The sequence below is a fragment of the Mus pahari genome, chromosome 3 (assembly GCF_900095145.1).
Source record: "Mus pahari chromosome 3, PAHARI_EIJ_v1.1, whole genome shotgun sequence".
Classification (NCBI taxonomy): Eukaryota; Metazoa; Chordata; class Mammalia; order Rodentia; family Muridae; genus Mus; species Mus pahari.
In genome coordinates, this window is record NC_034592.1 from 62,859,179 (window position 1) to 62,880,876 (window position 21,698).

General features: G+C 39.0%; 1 protein-coding gene across 2 annotated transcripts in view; it reads right to left on the minus strand.

Annotated features, from left to right (window-relative positions):
- Positions 1 to 21,698, minus strand: part of Ttn (titin) — a 273,795-nt gene that overhangs the window by 129,723 nt on the left and 122,374 nt on the right. The window contains exons 126-156 of one of the 2 annotated variants that reach the window (XM_029536008.1): positions 21,162 to 21,242; positions 20,916 to 20,993; positions 20,623 to 20,700; positions 20,377 to 20,460; positions 19,924 to 20,007; positions 19,603 to 19,686; positions 18,831 to 18,911; positions 18,328 to 18,537; positions 17,361 to 17,435; positions 17,092 to 17,166; positions 16,781 to 16,873; positions 16,047 to 16,124; positions 15,604 to 15,861; positions 15,346 to 15,429; positions 15,108 to 15,185; positions 14,552 to 14,635; positions 14,208 to 14,291; positions 13,925 to 14,008; positions 13,440 to 13,718; positions 11,849 to 11,923; positions 11,040 to 11,114; positions 10,187 to 10,260; positions 10,126 to 10,147; positions 9,564 to 9,635; positions 8,570 to 8,638; positions 8,336 to 8,428; positions 7,885 to 8,184; positions 7,037 to 7,117; positions 6,224 to 6,301; positions 5,635 to 5,718; positions 1 to 78 (exon numbers count right to left, since the gene is read on the minus strand). The exons of the other annotated variant lie outside the window; for it this stretch is intronic. Coding sequence (XP_029391868.1) covers positions 1 to 78; positions 5,635 to 5,718; positions 6,224 to 6,301; positions 7,037 to 7,117; positions 7,885 to 8,184; positions 8,336 to 8,428; positions 8,570 to 8,638; positions 9,564 to 9,635; positions 10,126 to 10,147; positions 10,187 to 10,260; positions 11,040 to 11,114; positions 11,849 to 11,923; positions 13,440 to 13,718; positions 13,925 to 14,008; positions 14,208 to 14,291; positions 14,552 to 14,635; positions 15,108 to 15,185; positions 15,346 to 15,429; positions 15,604 to 15,861; positions 16,047 to 16,124; positions 16,781 to 16,873; positions 17,092 to 17,166; positions 17,361 to 17,435; positions 18,328 to 18,537; positions 18,831 to 18,911; positions 19,603 to 19,686; positions 19,924 to 20,007; positions 20,377 to 20,460; positions 20,623 to 20,700; positions 20,916 to 20,993; positions 21,162 to 21,242 — 3,153 coding nt within the window. The remainder of the gene's footprint in view (positions 79 to 5,634; positions 5,719 to 6,223; positions 6,302 to 7,036; positions 7,118 to 7,884; positions 8,185 to 8,335; positions 8,429 to 8,569; positions 8,639 to 9,563; positions 9,636 to 10,125; positions 10,148 to 10,186; positions 10,261 to 11,039; positions 11,115 to 11,848; positions 11,924 to 13,439; positions 13,719 to 13,924; positions 14,009 to 14,207; positions 14,292 to 14,551; positions 14,636 to 15,107; positions 15,186 to 15,345; positions 15,430 to 15,603; positions 15,862 to 16,046; positions 16,125 to 16,780; positions 16,874 to 17,091; positions 17,167 to 17,360; positions 17,436 to 18,327; positions 18,538 to 18,830; positions 18,912 to 19,602; positions 19,687 to 19,923; positions 20,008 to 20,376; positions 20,461 to 20,622; positions 20,701 to 20,915; positions 20,994 to 21,161; positions 21,243 to 21,698) is intronic. 2 annotated transcript variants of the gene reach the window in all.

Consider the following 21,698-nt stretch of genomic DNA (forward strand, 5'->3'; position numbering starts at 1 on the left):
CAGGTGGGGCTGCTGGCTTTTTAGGAGGCACCAGGGACACTTTCTCTTCAGGGATGACCTCTTTGGGCTCCTCAGGCACTTCAAAGAGATCAGCGAGATTCTGCGTAAGATTTATGAAGACCAGCAGAATGAAATCTTTTAAAGACCAGACTTAGGCCCTATGAAGCCTCAGGTCATTGAGGAATACCTGTGACTGGCCGGACTGCTGGCTTTTTAGGTGGTTCCTCAAGCAATTTCTTTTCAGTGACAACCTCTTTAGGAGCCCCAGGCACTTCAAAGAGATTAGTAGGTTTTACACGTAGAAACTACAACTATCACTAGACACACAAGAAGAGCATTTAAACCGAAGGAACTTTCCTTTTTACCCCTTGAGCCCTTTCAGTGTTAGCCAGCACTGGCAATGGTGCCACCTTGGACTTTGTACTGATGACTCTCTTTTGGCGGGGCACGTCATTAGGAGATCCATGTTCTTTGAGGACATTAGTCCATTGGCACGGAGTCAAAGCAGCCCACAGGTACAGAAGCTACATTTACACACTACAGACACCTCAAGCCTTCCTGTATTCCCCTTGCCCTCCCATGGAGAGAGAGAGAGAGAGAGAGAGAGAGAGTGAAGCAGGTACCTTCCACAGGTACAACTTCCGGCACTTGGGGAGGGGGCGGTTTCCTTTTGACAACTTCTCTGGGAGCCTCGGGCACTTTGAAGATATTAATATTTTGACATTTAGGAGCTGAACTTAATTATGACAAACAGAAAATATATGTAGACAGCAGAAGACATGTCCTGCCCTTTCACCCTTCCAGAAAGATCTACCTTCATCTGAAGGAAGCTCAGGCTTTTTGCGAGAAATCCGAAGTGTTTTCTTCTCCACCGTGGCTTCTTGGTAAGTGTCCAGCACTTCAAGAAATTGTTGTTTTTACATTTAGTGTTGTGAAAATCACCAGGAAGAAGAATGTACGTTCAAAAACTACTATCAATAGCTCCCGAGGCTTGCGAGAGCTTGTACCTGTAACTGCAGGAGCACCTCTGGGTTTTGAAGGGGCTGTCCTTGCAACATCAACTTCAGTGGGGGCTTCAGGTTCTTAAAAGATATTAGTATTTCATATTTCAGAGTTAAAAATGATTGGTGGACACAGTAGCTGTAGTTAAATAGCTTGTAACTTTCTAGAAATTGCTTCTGTTTCCTTCCCTACTCCCCCCCCATCCACCAATAAACTAATGTGCAGGATTTTGTGTGATTCTCAATAAGAGGGGCCTGCATTTCTTCTATGTAGTTACTGTAAATAAAAGCTAGCTTTCTGCCCCCTGAATTCACCCATGGGTGGAAGAGCTACCTGCACTGAACCCATACATATATTATTTCTTTGTTATTAGTTCCCAACCAACACAGGTTGAGACTATTTATATACTGTTTACATTTGATTAGGCCATAGGTGATCTGAGGATGCTTGAAAGTCAGTGCTAACATTACTTTGGTGATATGCAAATTTGATCTGGTTTTATGTGAGGAACTTGAGAATCCATAGATTTTGGCATCTGGGTGGGGCAGGGACATCCTGGAGTTTCCCATAGAGACCAAGACAGGACTCTACTTATTGGGTGAATGCTCATAATAGGATTTTTTGTTTTGGCAGAATTGTCACGAATACTTTCTAGATGGAATATTCTGGAACTTCAGCTGACTTAAAGATATTAGTATATTTACATATAGGAGTTAGGAAGAATATTAGTAAAAAATAGTTTCAAGTGTTGAAGGTGTGTAATTTCTTCTGTCACATGTGTTCGGTGGTGACATGTACCTTGGATGGGCGGCGTTTCTGGCTCTACAGAAATTTCTTCAAAGGTGTTCATTTCAGGAGGCATCTCTTTCAGAGCTTCTGGTGCTTTGAAGATATTAGTATCAGGGTCAGAGGTTAAAAGGGTCAGTTAAGACATTAATCCCACAAAGTCAACCAGAGAGGTTTCTGTTGTTACTGGGGTCCTCCAAGGATATGAGGGGGTGTGGGCTCCTGAGGATAGGAACCATGTCTCATTCCTTCTGCTTTTAACTCCCTCATACCTTCCCTAAAGGGGCTGTGAGAGGATGAGCAAAAGATTCCAGATAGAGAAACAGATAGTCAAATTATTTGGATATTTTCTAAGTTATAACACTTAGAGGTTGTGACACTGAAAGCTTTTGAAATTTTCTGAATTTTGATTTATCTAAAAGTAATTGAAGTTAAAAAAAATGTGTGATTCTTGAAAAAAAAAATCAGTCATGGAACTGGAATGACTTGTTCTCTGCTCTAGGATGATATCACAGTAAATCAACTTCACATCAAGTCCTGAGTCATCAGGAACGCTATTTCTGACATTTAAGTCAACCTTGAAGTCAGTTGTATGGTCATGCTTGTCTGGGCCATGACTTTAGGAGGAAAGCCATCCTGACAGCCAACAGTATGCATGGTAGTAGAAACTGGACTTTTAACTCTAGGGAAGGTTGAAGCACTGTCATGAGGCACATGACAGAATCTTTGTCACCTGATGTCACCGATTACTGCTTTAAAGGCACATGAGTTACGCCAGCTCAATCTGGTTGTAGAGTTACACTTGTCATAAAGCTCTCCTGTTGTTTCTAGCTAGTCTGGCTTTTATTTCATAGGTAATAGCCATTTTTTCCCCATTAACGATCATATCTGAGCCATATTTGAATGACATTAAACATTTCATGTTTTCTCTGCAGTTCTTATAGATAAACTGTAAGTTCTTTCATGTGTGAGTTTTCTTCCTTCTAAATGATTCACTGCGGATATTCAGTTGGTTGAGTGTAATTCTTGGGGATCCATTTCTTTGTCAACCACTGGGTTTTAAAGAGATTAGTACGCTCACACATGTTAGCTAGATCTACAAATGAAATAAGAGACTGGATGTTATCCTTGATTGTACCTGCCGGAAGCTGAGTTTTTCTCCTTTTGGTTGCAGGAGGTTGCTTCTCCGGAAGCACATCTTCGATGATTTCAAGGTCTTTAAAGATATTAGTATTTTTTTTTTTTAAAAAAAAAAAACATAATTGAGAAGAGGCAAAAACAATGACGTGAAGCACAAAGAAAGCTAGGCAAGCAAACTTTAAGTTAGAATGTTTGTTTTCTTCTAATAGTCCTTCTTTGCACACAGTCTTGATGGGTCTTGACTTGTTTGGGACAAGTCCTAGATAGCGCCTTTGTCTTAGGCATTTCTGAGAGATGCTTTAAAGATATTAGTATTTTAGATTTTGGGACAATACACACAAAACAGGGAACATTTGACAAACACAAGATAAAAGGTTTTCTTGTTTAGAATCTCATGACAAGAATTTATACCTTCAGGTGAAGGAGGTTCAGGAATTTCAGGGGCAGCCTTATATGACTTCAGCTCTGGAAACACTTCCCGGGTTGTTTCGGACTCTTTAAAGATATTAGTAGGTTTACACTTAAATATTGTAAAAGAAAAACCAGTGAATTATATAACATGTAGTTTGGGGATCTTAAAGCCAAAGATAATCATCATTTTGAAGCAGTTGAAATATACCTTTGAGTGCCAGGGTTTCCCTCGTTTTACGAATGGTCACGTATGTTTTCTCTTCTGTAACAACTGTTTGAGGTGGTGCAGGCACTTAAAAGACATGGGTGCAATTATATTATGAAAGGTAAAGAAGAATATTACGTTTCTAAAGAGAGCTCCCAGGTAAATTTCATTCAGATCGAGTCAGGGGTGCTAGATACCTTTTGCCACTTTGAGTCTTGCCTTCTGAGGAAGAATGACATGCTCTTCTTCTATGACTGTCTCTTCAGAGGCTTCATACACTTTAAAGATATTAGTGCATGTGTAACTACAAGTGTTTCAAGATAGATGGAGGACGGTACTGAGACATATATGACACATTGTGCACGTTCATCACCCAGGTTCACAGTGGTGCATACACACAAATTAGTGACAAGCATGAACTGAGTAGCAACGAGTTTCATTCCCAGTTTTAGGATGAAGGATGCTCAGAATTTCTTCACGATTATGGTAACAAAATTGAGGAATTTACCAGACAGGAACCATATAATTTTTCTTCCATTTTACCTTAGGGAAGCTCTTGTCATATGGGTGTCATTTTTAGTTCGTGTGTGCATTAGGAATATGGATGATATTGTGTTGAATATGGGAAACCCACTTTCTGCATTTGACCTATCACAATTGTGTGGTCCTCTGCATTTCTAGGCAAATACTTATGTACGTTTTAAAAATCAAATCTGATTTATGGCTCCATAGTGTGATATACATGTGGAAATAACTTAGAAATTAGAAGCTAAAAAGAACAGAGAGGAGGCTACATCTCTGTGGTCGAACGCTTGTAGGGAAATTAAGGTGAGAAGAGAAATGGGAGAAAAGCATATGAGAAGACTAAATGATTCCTCCAGCATTTACAAAGGAACCTTGTCTGGTAACAATAACCAGTTTTAAGGATAGAACAGGCAGAAGGAGGTGATCATATATATTAATCTCAAACTACTATAAGATCAGTTTTAATCAGGAGCTTTCTAGTTTGAAAAATAAAGTGGAAGATGATATTGGGTTTTACTATGTTTACCATTTAGGATAGCAAGTCTACTCAGACTATTTCAATACTTAGGTTATCTTACTATTTAAATTACATAGATAGATAGATAGATAGATAGATAGATAGATAGATAGATAGATAGAGATAGATAGATAGATAGATAGATAGTTTTTTTTTTCAAGACAGGGTTTCTCTGTGTAGCCCTGGCTGTCCTGGAACTCACTCTGTAGACCAGGCTGGCCTCGAACTCAGAAATCTGCCTGCTTCTGCCTCCCAAGAGCTGGGATTAAAGGCAGGTGCCACCACTACCTGGCTATAATTTTTGAAAAAAGAAAAAAAATTATTGCTTCTTCTCCTGGGGGCTCTAGTGGTTTTTTAAAATTTATATAAATTTATGATCATTTGAGCAACATTGTCTAAACCTTAATTATTACTGTGAAGAGTAAAAACGGTAACATTGGGTCATCTTGATTTTGAAAACTCTACAATATTAGTATAGAGTTAAGGTAAGTAACTTCATGGTCTGGAAAATGTAAATTGCTTCTAAGTGAAGAGATGTTTGTGTATAGAATAGATGACTTAGTAGGACATATGACTTTTCTAAAATCTGGTAACGTTATAAGCATAGGATAACTTTGTTTTTACATTGATAAAGAAGAGTAACTTCTCTAAGGCTGATGGATATTCAGGTGTCTTAAATTTAGCCAACATTTTTACCATGCATGGCTTTTATAAAGATATTAGTATATTTGCATTTTAATTCTATGTTGACAGACACAGTAGATTCAGAACACAGACAAAACAAGGGGGAATCATTAGCTTCTTTGAACTCACTGTATATCTCTGTGTCTTCAGGAAGAACAACGGGTAATTTTTCTTCTTTAATAATTTTCTTAGGCACCTCAGGAACTTTAAAGATATTAGTATGACTAATTACTATTAATAACATATAAAGGATACTATGAATCTTAAAAAAGATTCACAAAGATTTGATGGGACACTCGTTCACACTACACAATAAACACAGCCAGAGTCATTTTACATTGGGGTTATTAGCATCAGTGTGTACCTTTAGGTGGTGGAACTTCAGGCTTTTTAGGAACAGCTTCACGGACTTTTTCTTCTGGAGTGATTTTCTTAGGTACTTCGGGTGCTTTAAAGATATTTATTGTCTTACTTTCAAGAATGTCATAATTAGGTATAAAATAGCAAGAATAAAGCAAGGGGGTAGGGGGAGATCTATTAAATAAAATGTCCAAAATCTTAAGCCAATGTACTCTATGTCTCTCAACTGCCTTGTTGATGATTCTTATTAGAGACAACGTGTTCTTGGGGGTCAGTAACACTTTCTGTTGTTATTTAGAGCTTATTTCTAGGGCTATAAGGCAGAGATTTCAATGTCAACTCTATAGGGAAGAAAAGCTCAGAGATCAAATGTTCATGGCTGCCTAATAAGATGGCCAGAATAAGAAAGACCTGTGGACTTATGATGTTTTCCACCAGAGCAAAACCGGCAAGATTGTAGGATAGAATATAAATTGCAATTTCTGCCATTTGCAGCTGCCTCCTGGTCCCATGGAGAGAGTGCTCTTTCTCTCCTGTGTGGAGAGTGATTCACGGGCATTTACTGCTGCTGGAGATTCAGCAGAGGCAGGTACCTTTAGGGGCTGGCACCTTCGGTTCTTCGGGAGCACGGACTTTTTCTTCAACCACCGTTTTCTTGGTCACCTCAGGTACTTTAAAGACAGCAGGGATAACCTTCTTTACTTTGAGACACTCAGAAAGATCTCAGCAGGCAAAATGTAAGATATGTACAATGCAAGCAGAACAGTCACATTACAAAACAGAGACATCGCTTTACACACTTGACACTTTACAGAGTTGACTTTTGACAACAGACATGACCATGAAAGTCCATGCAACATCCAAGTTATACCAACAAAACTTGACGTGGACAACTGACAACATGCTGGTTCATGGTGCCCTTTCTGCTCACCATGGCAGGATAATTGCACTGTTTTCTTCAGTGATAGCTTTATTATATACTCACTTATAGCCTCAAATTATATATTAATAAGGATGATATAAATGAATAAAGGAGGGGTACTACCATGTATTCATGATATTTACAATCAATACATCAATAATAAATAGGGAAAAAGAGGTCTATCGATAATGAATAAGGAAATAGAAATCTATCATTAAGGATATCAGTGAACAGAGAATCAAATATACCAAAGGATGCCCACATTCACACTTTGGTCACTAGGTGTTTGGGCTTGACTGTTTTAAGACAACAACAGTGACACCTGTGTTTGTAGACCTGCTTTTGGCCATTGAAAGATATTAATTATTTTGACATTCCCCTAACACAAAACAGAGAACAAAAACACCAAGTCAAACATAAACTTGTCAAGCAATGAAGAAGCAACCAAAGTCAGTTCCGTGAGTACAGTTTTCCCATAAAATACCTTTAGCTGGTGGCTCTTTTCGAGGAATGACTTTAGTGGGTGGCTTTTTTGGAGGGATGACTTTCTCAGATACCTCAGGTCCTTTAAAGATATTAGTGTTTGGTTTAGAATAGACTCATAAAATACTATGAAGCACTACTTATATTAAAACTGTACAGTGGGGTTTCATAAAACAGTTTATATATTTTTTTACATTTATAGTCTACCTGCTTCAAGAAAGCTGTGATTTTGTTATTTATACAATACGCTGCTGTGTAAAACATACAGATTCCATTATATCATGTATTCATTCGGGCATGATCTGGAGCAGCCCTGTAGACTCTGTATGTGCACTATGTCTTGTCCTTAGAATTTACTAGAACTTGGGTACTATGGCCAGTGCTCCATTTACTTTGTTCTTTCTCTGATGAAGATAACCTCAAAATGGCAAATGTTTTCAATAGATAAGTATTAGTTGGTGCACAGGTGACTCACGTGAGAATGGTTAGTCTGCTGAGACCATAAATTCCTCAGTAGGCTGAGAACCGTGTCAGTGCATGAATGATACCTGTTATGCTGGTACATGCGATAATCACGCAACTCTTGCCTAGACTATAAAAAAGAATCCACACAACCAGACAGCAATGTATGGAGCATGGAGCTAAGTCAGTATCAAGCTTAGTTCTCGTGCCTGTAAAAATGGATGACTTTGCGTGGTTCCCTTGTCACTTTCTGTATCAAACAACTTAAACTCATGCCTAAAGTAGTTCCTGGGTCAATGTCCTGAACTGAGCCTGCAAGGTACTTTGGAAACCAAGTTGGTAAGCGCAAGCTATAACAAACTAGAGCGTCTGCAGGGTCCCTTATACCTTTTTTAGGTGGAATTTTGGGCTTTTCGTATACTTCCACTTCTTCAGCCTCTAGAAACTCAATGACCCGGTGGACTTCTTCCACTTTGTGCTCTTCTTGGAACCTGTGCTCTTCCACCCTGATGAACTCCTCCACCTCGTGGAACTCTTCTTCCTCAAAGTATTCCTGCACCTCGTGGAACTCCTCTTCTTCAAAAGCCTCTTCCACCTTGGCTTCCACGAGTTCTAGCTCTATTCTTTCTTGGACTAGTTCTTCTTGCTGGTAGGCAACTGATATTTTTTCTTCAAAAACAGCTTTCCCTGAAAGAGCATCTACTTTAAGAGATTTGCTTTTTTTTTTTTTCTCCAAACAATAAGATGAAAGAGATGTCAATTCAAAATGTAAGAAAAACAAGTAAAAGAAGGCTCCCGTGAAAGAACATGAAGATCAAAGAACTTTCCAGAAAAATACCTTTAGCCGGGGGAACGGCTTCCTTTTTGGGCACAGGGACTTTCTTTTCAGGGATTTTCTTCTTTTCTGGGACTTTCTTTGGTACTTCAGGCACTTTAAAGACACATTTTAAATATTTACAACCACCAAGAGTAAACCCCTGGACATTGCACACCAAAAATAAGACACATGGACATAAAACATAGCTTAATGAAGAGTGGTTAAAGGATGTTGGGTTTAAAAGAAAAAGTGTACCTTTTGCGGGTGGGGCCTCTTTTTTCTGGACTGGAACAGGAACCTTTTCCTCAGGAATTTTCTTTGGCACTTTAAAGACATTAGGTGCCTCAGTCAGACATGAATGCTCAACAACACACACACACACACACACACACACACACACACACACACACACAATTCCCAGAAACCAGTGGCTCCATCAGTGCATCTAGGAAGTTAACCTGTGCTGTTGTTACACTCACTTGTGCTATCTATGTCCTTAGAAGCCAACGTACGCCCACAAAAAAGCTTTGCTATTTTAAAAACAGCAGACGTTACCAATACTGGGCCTAATTTTACTATTTTTAATTTGATGATTTTTTTTTGACCTGATTATCACTCTAGGATATCTGGACCCTGATCTAGGCCTCAGGAATGGCTACACATGATGCTACAAGGCTGAGGAGTCTGCTGTGAAAGGGGCAGTGGGCCATAGTTGCTAGAGATGCAGTTTGGAGCATTAATTGAACTAAGAAACAACAAGAAAGGAAAATTTATAACCCTGAATTTCCGGGTTAACTATGGTAAAACCGACACAGGGATCTTTAAGGTTATTACCTAAGTATCAGAACAGATTTTTTTTTTTTCTGTTTAAAATAGTACATATAGGGAAAACTGTTATAACACATAATATGAATTTAGTTATATAATGGAAAGAAGTCTAGGAATTATATGAGGGTAGGAAGGATTACTTGTTTTGTCCTTAAATACAGAGAGATCATAACAGGGTATCAAAATTTCCAGCTATTTAAATTAAGAAACTTCTAATGTAATCCATACCAGGTACACATGTGGATCCATTATTTACCTACTGATACTGTAGGACATCTAAGGAAATGCAATACATGACATTTTAAATTGTAATTAGTCAGTTCTTTGTGACAGTTACTTTAAGGAAGAAGCAAAAGAAGACACAGAACTTTTTAGAAAAAACATCACTGTGGGGCTAAGGAAGTGGCAGGGGTTGCTATACCTTTTGGAGGGGGTGCTTTCTTAGGGACAGGAGTGGGAGCTTCAGGTACTGCTTTCTTCACAACTTCAGGTGCTTAAAAGATATTTTACAGACAAAAGTCACATGCAATGAACAGAACAACACCCCACTAACAAACTATAAACACAAAACAGTGATTTATTTTAGGAAGATGTTAGCAACCTAAGTGATAATAGTACCACCCCCAAGTGAATGTCACGGCAACTCGGCCAAGATTTCAGTCTTCAGGGATAAATGGTTTAAGAATTATTCTTAAAAGTGAGTGCTTCCATCACACAGACTGTTCTCCAGCATTTGAACCGAAATCAAAATTGAGGATTGCAAACTAGTGGGAAGGATTTAGTAACAGAAAATTGATAGTCAGATTGCAGGGAAGGAGGAAAAGTTAGGGAGAAGGAAAGGACCACAGAGCTTCAGCTACCAGGAGTGTGCACTCTCGAGGCCTTATGGATGTGCTACCAGGAAAGTATATGGCTGAAGATTAGGGCTAGGCAGTTCTGAGCACCAAGGTTCTGCGAAGTCCAACTCATCAAAGTGGCTGTACCTCTAGGTGGCAGCACCTCCTCCTCCTCCTCCTCCTCCTCCTCCTCCTCCTCTTCCTCCACTATCTCTTCTTCCTCTATGCTAGGTGGCTCTTCTGGAATCTCTTCTGGAGTGGGTTCTTCAGCCTCCTCATATACTTGAAACAGATTATTTTGTAAATTATTTTTAAGTCCTTTGAATGTTAGATATGTTAGATTAAAATTACACCATCTTGAAAAAAACACTTGGCCTCTTAAGTGCTCATGAACACTTTCTAATCTGAAAAAAAAAACATTATATATATAATATATATATATATATATATATATATATATATATATATATATATATATATATATACCCAGTCTTTAAAATATGTTAGGTTCTTTCCAATGTTGAAACTGGAAGGGGCCCCAGAGGACTTAGTTGGAATTATTATTTTATAGTGAAGGTGGGAAGATTTTTTTAAAGCAATTATTCTAATTAAATTATTCTAATTATTATAATAAGCACCTATCCTGTTCCTAAATAATTTAGTAGGCAGATTTTCTACATCAGTTGTTCAAGTTTATCTGAGCTTATTCTGGACAAGCCTTTTTCCATCACGACTCCTGAAGGCATTGGGTGAGGAAATTCTTCTCAGTAGTCACAGACAAAGACAAAACGTCGATTTCACAGAGTTAGTGAGGGAGAGAAGAACAGGGGTTACTGGGTCCTTTTCAGTTTTCCATTGAAATAAGCCACAAATCCACAGGCTAGCTGTGCAAGAACAAGAAGAAACTGGCCTGCCCAGCTCCTTCTAGGCAAGTAGTACTTTCGATCAGAGCTAGAAGGCCTATTTATTTCTACAGCGAAGTGTATGTTATCTCCTTTATGTAAGGATAAGACAGGAGTGCTTAGAAATGCTTAGAAATGGTTTCTTAGGAAGTCATCTACCTTCAGCTGGTGGAACTTCCTCTTCTTTAGGGGGGACGATCCGTCTTTCTTCCACCTTCTTAGGCACCTCAGGAACTTAAAAGACATTGATTGTTTTAGGCACTTAAAACTCATACGCTGAAGAAGACTACTTAAAGACCAAAGTTCACATTTTCCACCCAAGAGAGTAAACAGCACAGCACAGAGAAGGGGATGACACACTGACATGGTCACGGGTAGTTAAGGAGCAAACGAAGAGGCTTGCAGGTCCATCGTGAGACCATCTTTTATAGCTGGACTCTCTTCTTTTTTAGCAAGAGTGACAAGTACTTGGTCACTTTTGGCTCTTTAAAGATGTTTAATATCTATCATTTTAATTTTCAGGAATAGCATACAAAGGAAAAACAAGGCAAAAACCCAACACTCACACTAAGTGGGAAATGAACACAACGGAAGCACAGGTACAACATAGGCACAGTGACAAAGGTCAGTGACAGACCAGAGAATGCCAGCCTGTGTGCTGAGCATCCTATGTGGATGACCTCTCAGGTCAACAAAGGAGCGGCCAATAAGCATGTACCTTTGGCAGGAGGAACCAGTGCTTTCTTAAGGGCAGGGGCAGGCACCTTCTTTTCTGGTTCAGGTTTCTTAGGAACCACAGGAACTTTAAAGATATTTTGAAATTTCAGTCTCACAAACACAAGGACACCATGTACAACAATAACAGAAGTGACGTTCACAAATAGTGAATAGGGTATTTTGACTTAGTGTGTGAAGGAAGGCATGTGTCCCAGGAGCTTGGGAATGCAAGAACACTGGAGGTATTCTACCTTTGGTGGGAGGAGCCTCCTCTTTCTTGGGAACAACTACTTTCTTCTCTGGCACTTTCTTCTTGATTTCAGGCACTTTAAAGACATCATTTCATGATAAGAATGTATTTTGAAGAGCAGGAAAGAAAGCAAGAAGTCTGTACACACAGGAAAACCATCATGCAACATTCACTCAGAACAGGAAGGGAACCTGAGCTGCAGCCCAACAGGATATGACTGGAATTTGCTAGTTAAGGCATCAGCAAACAGCTGGTTATTGAGACCAGATGCTATCATTTCCTTGGCTTAAATTTTGCCAATAACCTAGCTAATACCTAGCTGAAAATTCATGTAACTATATAGCCTGGTGGAAAACATTATACTTATTTCAACATGTTGCCATCATGACTTTTGGGGAAACATTATTGTAGTTTAAGGTATGAATACACTTCCTAGGTACTGTACCATGACCTGATCTACGATGTTAAATACTAATTTTCTTCATTCAATGATGCAACAATATATCTTGTCTTATTTTATCTTACAGTAATATTATTTATTAGTATCCCCATCTTATGAAGGAGCTAACTAAGGCTTAGATTGGCAAAAGGACTCAGAGTAGAACAGCAAAGTCTACTCTGTTCAAAGTTCAAAGTCAAGCTTAAATCAAAACGTGTTGTGTTTCCATTTATTTTTATGTTTTGAAAGATATAAACTACTAAGGTTTTAATACAGTCAGTGCTTTGACATAAACTATGAATCAATGTTTTGATAAATACATAGTTTTTCCTTTTCAGGCTAGCATCACAAAGGCACTTATTGCAAGTGAGTATAAAGGATGAAATTAAAAACATGAATTTATGGAAGGGGCAACATTTAGAATGTAAATAAATAAAATAATTAAAAAACATGAACGGATGTATTTCTAGGTAAAATTTTTCTTATCGATAATTTAGATGGTCAGAGAAGCTATATGCGATATTACATGGTTTTAATAAAATTACATCAAGCTTAGTGGACATTTTGTAGTAGCTGTGTGATAATACTGCCTTTAACCTTTCGTATAAAATAATACTGTGTAAGCAGCGCCTAATAGGAAATAATGGCTATCAGTGTCCTCATCAGCTTTGGAAGTACAATTGGCTGTCCCTTTTATAAGAGACCCATCTGATAAAGCTATCAATCAGAGGGTGGGGGCTGTGTGCTCACTCTGGGGGGGGTATACCTTTGGGAGGTGGTGGAGGCTCCACTTTTTTAGGAACAGGAACAGGGACTTTCTTCTCAGGTACAGTTTTCTTTGGCACTTAAAAACATTTCATTTAAAGCCATTAAGAACCACATACAATATCACATGGATAACTAAATACATCCAAGGATAGGACCACAAACAAACAAACAAACAAACAAAAGCACCAAATAGAATTTGAAGACACACAGATAATTTACAATGGACAGACATACAAAGCAGATGCAGAGGGTAAGATGAAGATGTGCCTTTGATGACACAAGGCTTTGATGACAACATCATAAACTACTATATAAAGTAAGAGACAAATAAAGATGGGGAGGCAGACACCAACATAAAAAGTCTTGATTCCAAGAACTGCTGTACCTGGTGCAGGCTTTGGCACCTTAGGTTTAATTTCTGGAAGAGCTTCTTCCTCAGGTTGAACGTCTTCTTCCTCTTCTTCAGGAAGAACTCCCTCTTCTTCAGGAAGTACTTCCTCTGGTGGGACTTCTTCAGGTGGACCTTCCTCCTCAGATGGAACTTCTTCCTCAGGTAGAATTTCCTCTTCAGGAACAGTGACTTCCTCAAATGGCTCTTCTTTTTCTTCTTCTTCTTCCCGAGGTAGAGCCACAGGAACTGGGAGTACCTCCCGTTTCTTTGGCACTTTAAAGATATTTATTCAATTTATACAAATTCTATGCTTGTGTAAAATAGGAATGATAGCAGGATAACATGAAAAGCAAATGTTCTTTGGTTACCATGACCACCGATGTATACATCATCAAGCAAGATGGTTAGTAGGTCTCTACAGCACTCACCATGTTCCCCTGGCCTCTCATACACCCCAGTTCTGCCCAAGATTAATGTACCTTTCGGGGGTGGGGCTTCCATTTTTTTCAGAAGAGGTGTTGGTTTCTTTTCTTCTGGAATGGGTTTCTTGGGCACCTCTGGCACTTTAAAGATACCATTTGTCTTTAAGAATGTGTCCTTCCACAGTGTTTTATAGCCATAGATGTGATCAAGGATCACACCATATGGAAGACATTTTTAGCAAGACACTTTTACAGGTTTGTAGTTAGTATAGGGACATTTTCTTATGAATGAACACTAGTATGAGACTTCCCCCTGGGTGTAAATGATGAAATAATATACCTTTTGCAGGTGGAGCCTCTACTTTCTTAGGAGTAGGCGCTGATACCTTCTTCTCAGGCACGGGTTTCTTGGGCACTTCTGGCACTTTAAAGAAATGAGTTAGAGAAAATTTTATACAACACAAAAATCATTGAATCCAAGCATAGTCTGGAAAATTATAAGGCAATCAAATCATAGTGAAGAAACACCAAAGCAGCATTTCATTTTAAAAATAGAAATCTGTTTTTTTGTTAAAGAGATGATACTAAAGTGGTGTACCTAAAGAACATATTATTGAGCTAATTAAATATTTTATTCTCATATAAATCTGAAATTAAATTGTGTGCTCCAGCACGTTTGTATACCTTTGGCTGGTGGTGGTTCCACCTTTTTGGGAACAGGTACTGGTGCCTTCTCCTCTGGTACAGGCTTCTTGGGCACTTCCGGGACTTAAAAGATAATAAATAAGGTCACTATCACATTTTCCTAATCACAAAGAAGTCTAGTGACTTGGGGACAATTGAATGATCACAGATGTGTTGATAATTTCACTGTAAGACAGAAGCTAATAATATTTACAAAACAAGGTGCTAGACATGCAAGAGAGTTACAATAAAAACCACCAAATAAACACGGAACAGAGACTCAGACAGCACAAAAGGCTTGGTGATGGTTTTGGCCATTTTGATGGCGAGAATTTGTTTTTTTTCCTAAGAATTCTCCACTGAAGGGGTCACAAGTGTTAAACAGAAGCATGCTGCAATGGCCACATTTGGAGATGAATATATGGCAACTGGCTTCTGTGACCAGCTAAGTGGTTCTTGTTCTGGTGTTAATGTTATTAACATCGCCACAAGGCAAGGATGACTAAGGCTTACCAAGTTACACTACATGGGCAAATGGCTGCATTAAGAGCTGTACCTTTGGTGGGTGGAGCCTTCTCCTTTTTAGGAATAGGCACAGGAACTTTTTCCTCTGGCTTCTTGGGAATCTCAGGCACTTTAAAGATATTGTTTAGAGTTAAGTTCTGAGCAACAACACCCACATAAAGCACATCTAACGTTGTAGCAGCACATGGCAACACACACACAGGTTGTTGTAGCCAGAAGAGAGGTAAGCATGTGAAGACAGATGTGTGTGTCCTGTGAGTGGTATATACCTTTGGCTGGTGGGGTTTCCTTCTTTTTGGGAACAGGAACAGGTTTTTTCTCTTCTGGAACGGGTTTCTTGGGTACCACAGGCACTTTAAAGATAGCAATAAGAATTGAAAACATTGGAGAAGATATGTGAAAAGCACAAAAGTATCATATGCTTCAGCATCTAAAAAGGACTTAGAGATCAGTGCCAATAACTCCCCAGGCAGATCCCCCAACTCTGACCTGCCACTTCCTTTCCATTGGCGGGAGCTTTCATCTACCTTTGACTGGGGCCACTGGCACCACCTCTTCCTCAGCTATGATCTCCTCCTCTTCACGAAGGTATTCTTCCTCTTCGTGGATATATTCCTCTTCATGGACGTATTCCTCTTCATGGACATATTCTTCTTCGTGGATATACTCCTCTTTGTGGACATATTCCTCTTCTTCTTCTACAATGTATTCTTCTTCGTGGGCTTCCACCTCCTCTTTGAAGACAACGACCTCTTCCGGTTCTCGTTTTTTGGGTACCCCTGGCACTTTAAAGATAGCATCTTTAAGTTGGCTATTTTCCAATTCCTCTATAAAGTTGAGACATTTTAAGAGCACAGACCCACATATCACAGAAGATAGGCTTCCTGTTTCCCACAGAATAATGGTAGACACAGAACTGAGCATGACTTCAACAGCAAGGAGGAAGAGCAGCCCAAGCAAAGAGAGATACCTCTAACTGGCGCTGCCACTTCCTTTGTAGGGGCAGGTATTTTTGCCTCTGGGACAACTCTCTTGGGCTTCATGGGCACTTGAAATATTAAGTACAAAGGAATTTTAGAGTCAGAAACAGGCCAGCTAACTATTGCTAGCCTTCTTGTACTTTAAGAAGAAGAATTTTGTAGCTGTCTCTAATAGAACGTATAATTTTCTCTGTCAAAATCTTTCTGTTTTTCCATGGGATGGACTCTGAATCTTACAGCAAAGGTAACCCTTAGAGGTGTTCAAATAAGTTTTATGTATCTGAGCAAGTTTGCAATTGGGAACAAATTGGAAATGGTGGGATTTGTTTTTGTTTTTGTTTTTAACATGGTTCTGCTTACAGAGCTATCCTAAAAAAAAATCCAAATTTGCAAAAGTCCAAAGATTGCAAAGAAGTTGCCTAAGTTAAATAAGAAAACCTGGGTGCTCAATTCACTTTTTAAAAAGTTCTTCAAAGTGACTTTGGAATAGTTACCAATTTTCAGTGATTTTCCTTATATTAATTTAACTATATTAGGAATATGCTAAATGGTCACGGCATTCAAACAAAAGTATTCTATTTGAGAATATCATAGGCCAGGGGCAATGCACAGCCACTGGATACAAGACTATAGAGATATTTTAAAGTCATGTTAGAGCTCATGCTGGAGACAAGTAACGTAAGAGGCTGGTAAAAGGCTCCATTCTAGGAAGAGGTGGCTATACCTTTGGCAACTGGTTCAGTCACCTGCTGCTTTTCACGTTTGGTAATTGAAATCTGTATTTTTTCTTCAACAACTTTCTTTGGTTCTTCGGGAGCTTTAAAGATATTAATTATGGAAGAATATCACAATGAATCCCACAAACATCATAGAATAAATATCCACAAAGCACAAAGACCTGGCATGTAAGAAATGGAACCAGACAATATACTTAGCAACAACAGAGAGCAGCAGACATGGTGGTGGGTCAAGGTCGACACAGCCACAGCACAGAGGGCACGACACTGTTTGGAACAGTACTGCTCTATCATGTACCTTTGGGTGGTAGAGGTTTGAGTTTCTTTTGAATGGGCAGCGGTGCTTTTTCTTCAGGGACAGCTTTCTTTAGCACTTTAAAAGACCCATAGAAAGAGATTTACAAACCTGAACTAGATTCTTAAGGGTGAGAACAAAATGGTAAGAAATACACAATACAATATAACAGCCCCAAACACACAATTTATACACATCCACTTCAACACATATCTACAGTAGATAGACGGGGAAAACAAAAGACTCTATCACTGGTCATGTTCTCACACTACCTTTTGGTGGGGGAGCCTTGGGTTTAGCAGGCACCGGTTCTTGTGCAGGTTTCACTGGGACAGGCTTCTTGGGTTCTTTAAAAGCATATACAAAGTGGTTAATATTAGACTGGAAGGCATAAGTCAAAAAACTACTCATTAGGATAATTGATCTTCTATGTTCACAGTGCAACCACAATCTTTAGAATAAGAATTAGAGGTGAGTAGAATAGGTCCCGAGAGCTGCAAGCAAGCTATGTCTGATTTCCTTGTGGCCACTCCTTTCCATTAGGCCATGGGAATGCTCACAGATTCTCATTTCATTTAAAAGAGGTGACATGTGACACACAGTTTTCTCTCTTGGACATTGGTGTTTAAGGGCCTCAATGAAATCATGCAGAATCCTCTCAAAGGAGCAAACAAAATCTCTTAAGTAGTGAGAGGGTATAGATTCATTTCAAATTCCTGGTAGTTGATGGGCATGAATTTGTTATCTATTTTACAGTAAAGAAAGTGCCCAGAGTCAGAGCTCCATAAGCACACACATTATCTTCCATTAAAAACTGCTTTGTTGGGGCTGGAGAGATGGCTCAGAGGTTAAGAGCACTGACTGCTCTTCCAGGGGTTCTGAGTTTGATTCCCAGCAACCACATGGTGGTGGCTCACAACCATCTGTAATGGGGTCTGATGCCCTCTTCTGGTGTGTCTGAAGACAGTGACAGTATATTCACACAAAATAAATAAATACATAGTAAGGAAAAAAAGAAAACTGCTTTTTCTTTTTTAGAAAAGCAGTCAGTGACAAATATTCAATGCTGGGTGCCCTGTGGGTAGGGAATCCTACCAAAAGCCTTAGGATTTATAGAGCTATTTTCCCCTTCCAGAAGTGATTTAAAACACCAGATTTACTAAATGACAAAGTTCTTTTAACTCGATTGCCATCCTATAATAGTGAGTTCTAAGTGTACTTCCCATGGGGCTGTCATACCTGTGACATATTCCTCATGCTCTTCATAGTGCTCCAGCTCTCGCTCTGCATACTCATCGTACTGGTCGTATTCTTCAGTGGGTTCGTACTCCTCAAACTCTTTATACTCCTCATAGTCTTCGTAATCCTCATACTCCTCCTCCCGGTGTTCTGAAACAGTTTCTTCTTCGCGGGTGTAAGACCATTTCTTCTCTTCTGTCACAGTCACCTCTAGAATAATATTGACACCAGGCAGCATTTTATTTGAGGCCCACTTAGTGCCAATGTGCTTTGATTTCATTCCTGTATGGCAGTCTCCCACACTGGCTATGGGTGAGCTTGGTTATCTCTTGAAGGTCAAAGTATCATAAAATGCACACTGACTAGTCATGATGTCAGATTTTCAAGTGCTTGACTCCAGTTATGGGTAAGCGAGGAGAGTAGAGGGGTTAAATTGGCAGCTAGCAGACAAGGCAACACATACAGCTTTATGCTTTGTATGATCCAATCAAAGTGCAATGTACCTTTAGTGGGTCGGGGTTCTCTCTTTGGAACTTCAATGGACACCTTTTCTTCTTTAACAGCTCTTTTTCTAACTTCGGTCACTTTAAAAGAGCAAAGATTAGAAGTAAATTGCAAGAGTCTGGAGATGATTGTGTGAAGAGAACTTTGGCAAGAGCAACTGAAGAACAAACCCAAGCACGTTGCTCTACTAAAAATAAACTTTCACTAAAATCAGGAGAAAAATCAATAGGCCTGAAAGTCCACATCATCCTGTACACCCAAGAACACTTTCCCCCAGGCTGTTTAATGTTTCAGAGATGCTGGTTAATCAGGTGGGATTTGGGAGAGAGTTAAGAAAGACAAGCTGCAACAATGAAGGCACAACTGAGTACAACCTTAGGAAGGAACCTCAAGTTTACCAACGCTATCAGCACCCTTATTCCAATCCTCCCATCCCCGATCCACTGGGACAATGCAGCATGTTGAGGAGTTAAAGAAACCAAAACTGTCACCAAAGTTGACCACATAAAACAAACATCAAGACAGATGATGGAACGAACAGACATATTAGATGACAAATACATTTTAATGTAAGTTATACACATTTGCGGTGGGGTAGAAAAAGGTACTTTCTGCAATCAGAATTATTTAGTTTTGCAGTGATGTGGAACAGCTTACTCTTCCTACTCTCAATATGTATGCACTTATGTCACTTCCGCTAACCTGCCAGTTCTACTCTACCCATCGCAAGACCTAAAAGCTTATTGCTATCCCTTTAAAGAGCCATTATACCTTTAGCCGGTGGCTCCGCCTCTCTTCGAGGTTTGAGCTTGGGAAATTTTTCTTCAGGGACAACTTTCTTAGGTTCCTCTGGCACTTTAAAGACAGATTTCACTTTAAAGAATTGCTTTTCTTCATCCAGACCACAAAACGTACAAACCACAGAGGAGTGACATGAACATAAAAGATTCAACCCTTCCCAAACTCCAGACATTCTACAATATTTTAAAAGAAGACAGTGACCACCCTTCCTCTTTATAAGTACCCCTTAGCCAGTGTACTTATAAAGAGAGCAAGACAAGGCAACGCTGACATATGAAAAGGCTTCTGTACCTCTCGCTCTCGGAGGCGCCTCCTTTTTAGTTACAGCCACAAGAACTTTTTCTTCCTGGGTAATTTTCATGTGCCTTTCGGCCACTTGGAAGATAATTTAAAATTAGTAGTCTATAACATTTAGAATAGAATACACACAAATGTATATACATACATACATACATACATACACACACATATACACATATACATACACACTGACACACATATTCATGCACACACATATATACAAGCCAGAAAGTACTGTGGTTTTAGAACAGAAGAATTTATAAGGCACACACAACTAAATACCACAATAAACAAGTAATACTTAATAAAGCCATAATACACCACCATCACAAACAGACACTAACAATCTACATAGAAAACTTATGACCCAATAGATGGTAGCTGGAGGAAGAATGAAAGATAAGACTCTATGTTTTTATTTTTTCTTTAGGGGATGTCATTTACCTTTAGTTGGGGGAGGTTCTTCTATCTCAACCTCTTCTGCAGGAACTCTCTTTTCTGGAACTGGTCTCTTTGGTTCTTCAGGTGCTTTGAAAACATCAGGCAATGTGGTCATATGTGGTGCAAAGAGTGCCAAACCTATGCCCAGTTACTTTCTTCCCAATGTGATAAAGATCTGAAGAAGGCATCAATTTACTATCAAGACAGGGAATGAGGTGTCACCTAAGGGTACAGTGGACCCCAATATACCTTTGGCTGGCGGCAGCTTTTTAGGAGCTGGTGCAGGAACTTTCTTCTCTGGTACCATTTTCTTTGGTGGTTCGGGAACTTTGAAAATATTAAGAAGATTAGTATTTATTCTTTCAGGAAGTATCATTATTTGGGGGCCACAACACCCTCTTTGTAAAGATCTCACAGGTACACCAACATGAATGACTATACTAACAAAGTGTACACATTCTGACAAAACCTTAACGATGCATAGAGATGTCACTAGACATGTCAAGACAGACAGAATTGCACATTTGTGAGAGAGACCATACCTTTAGTGGGTGGAGCCTCCTCAATTTTAGCAGGAACTTTGGGTTTTGGTATAATTTTCTTCTCATGCTTCTCAGGCACTTGAAAAGATTATAAGATATACTTGTAGAAAATGTACAGGGTTCTCCCATAAATATGTAGGAGACCTTTCTATTAGTCATGCTGTTCATTATTTGTAATATAGATGGTTAATTATATATAGGAGGGAATGACAAATATAGGGTTAAAATATTTAAGAGTTGGTATACCTTTGGGTGGTTCAACTTCCACTTTCTTAGAGATAAAGTGCATCTTTTCTTCCACAACATATTCCTCAGGCTCTTCCAACACTTTTAGGACATCGAATTCAAAGAAGAAAAAATGTAGACATTTTTCATGTTTAGTTTTAACCATAATTTATCACTTCAAAACAATAATTAACATTGCCAAACTTTAGCATTTGCTAAATCTCTGCTGGTTTCCATTTAAAATACCTGAAGAATATTTGAATCAGAGCTAATATTGTAATAAAGAGTAATAGCTTTACTAATTTATTGTATATCACAAAGACAGTAAGGCTCCAATTCACAGGAACAACAGGACACATGACAAATGACCAGTTCAAGGGACTAAACAAACAGGATTTGAAGCTAAGTTGTTGTTGTTTTGTTTTGTTTTAAAACCTAACACTCTGTGTTTGAAGCCAGAAAGGCAGAAATATCACCTTAAAGTTAAAAAGCAAGATAGTTCATGCCCCCATTCCCAAGTTTTGTGGGGCATCTGTGTTAGAAGAGATGAGAGACTTC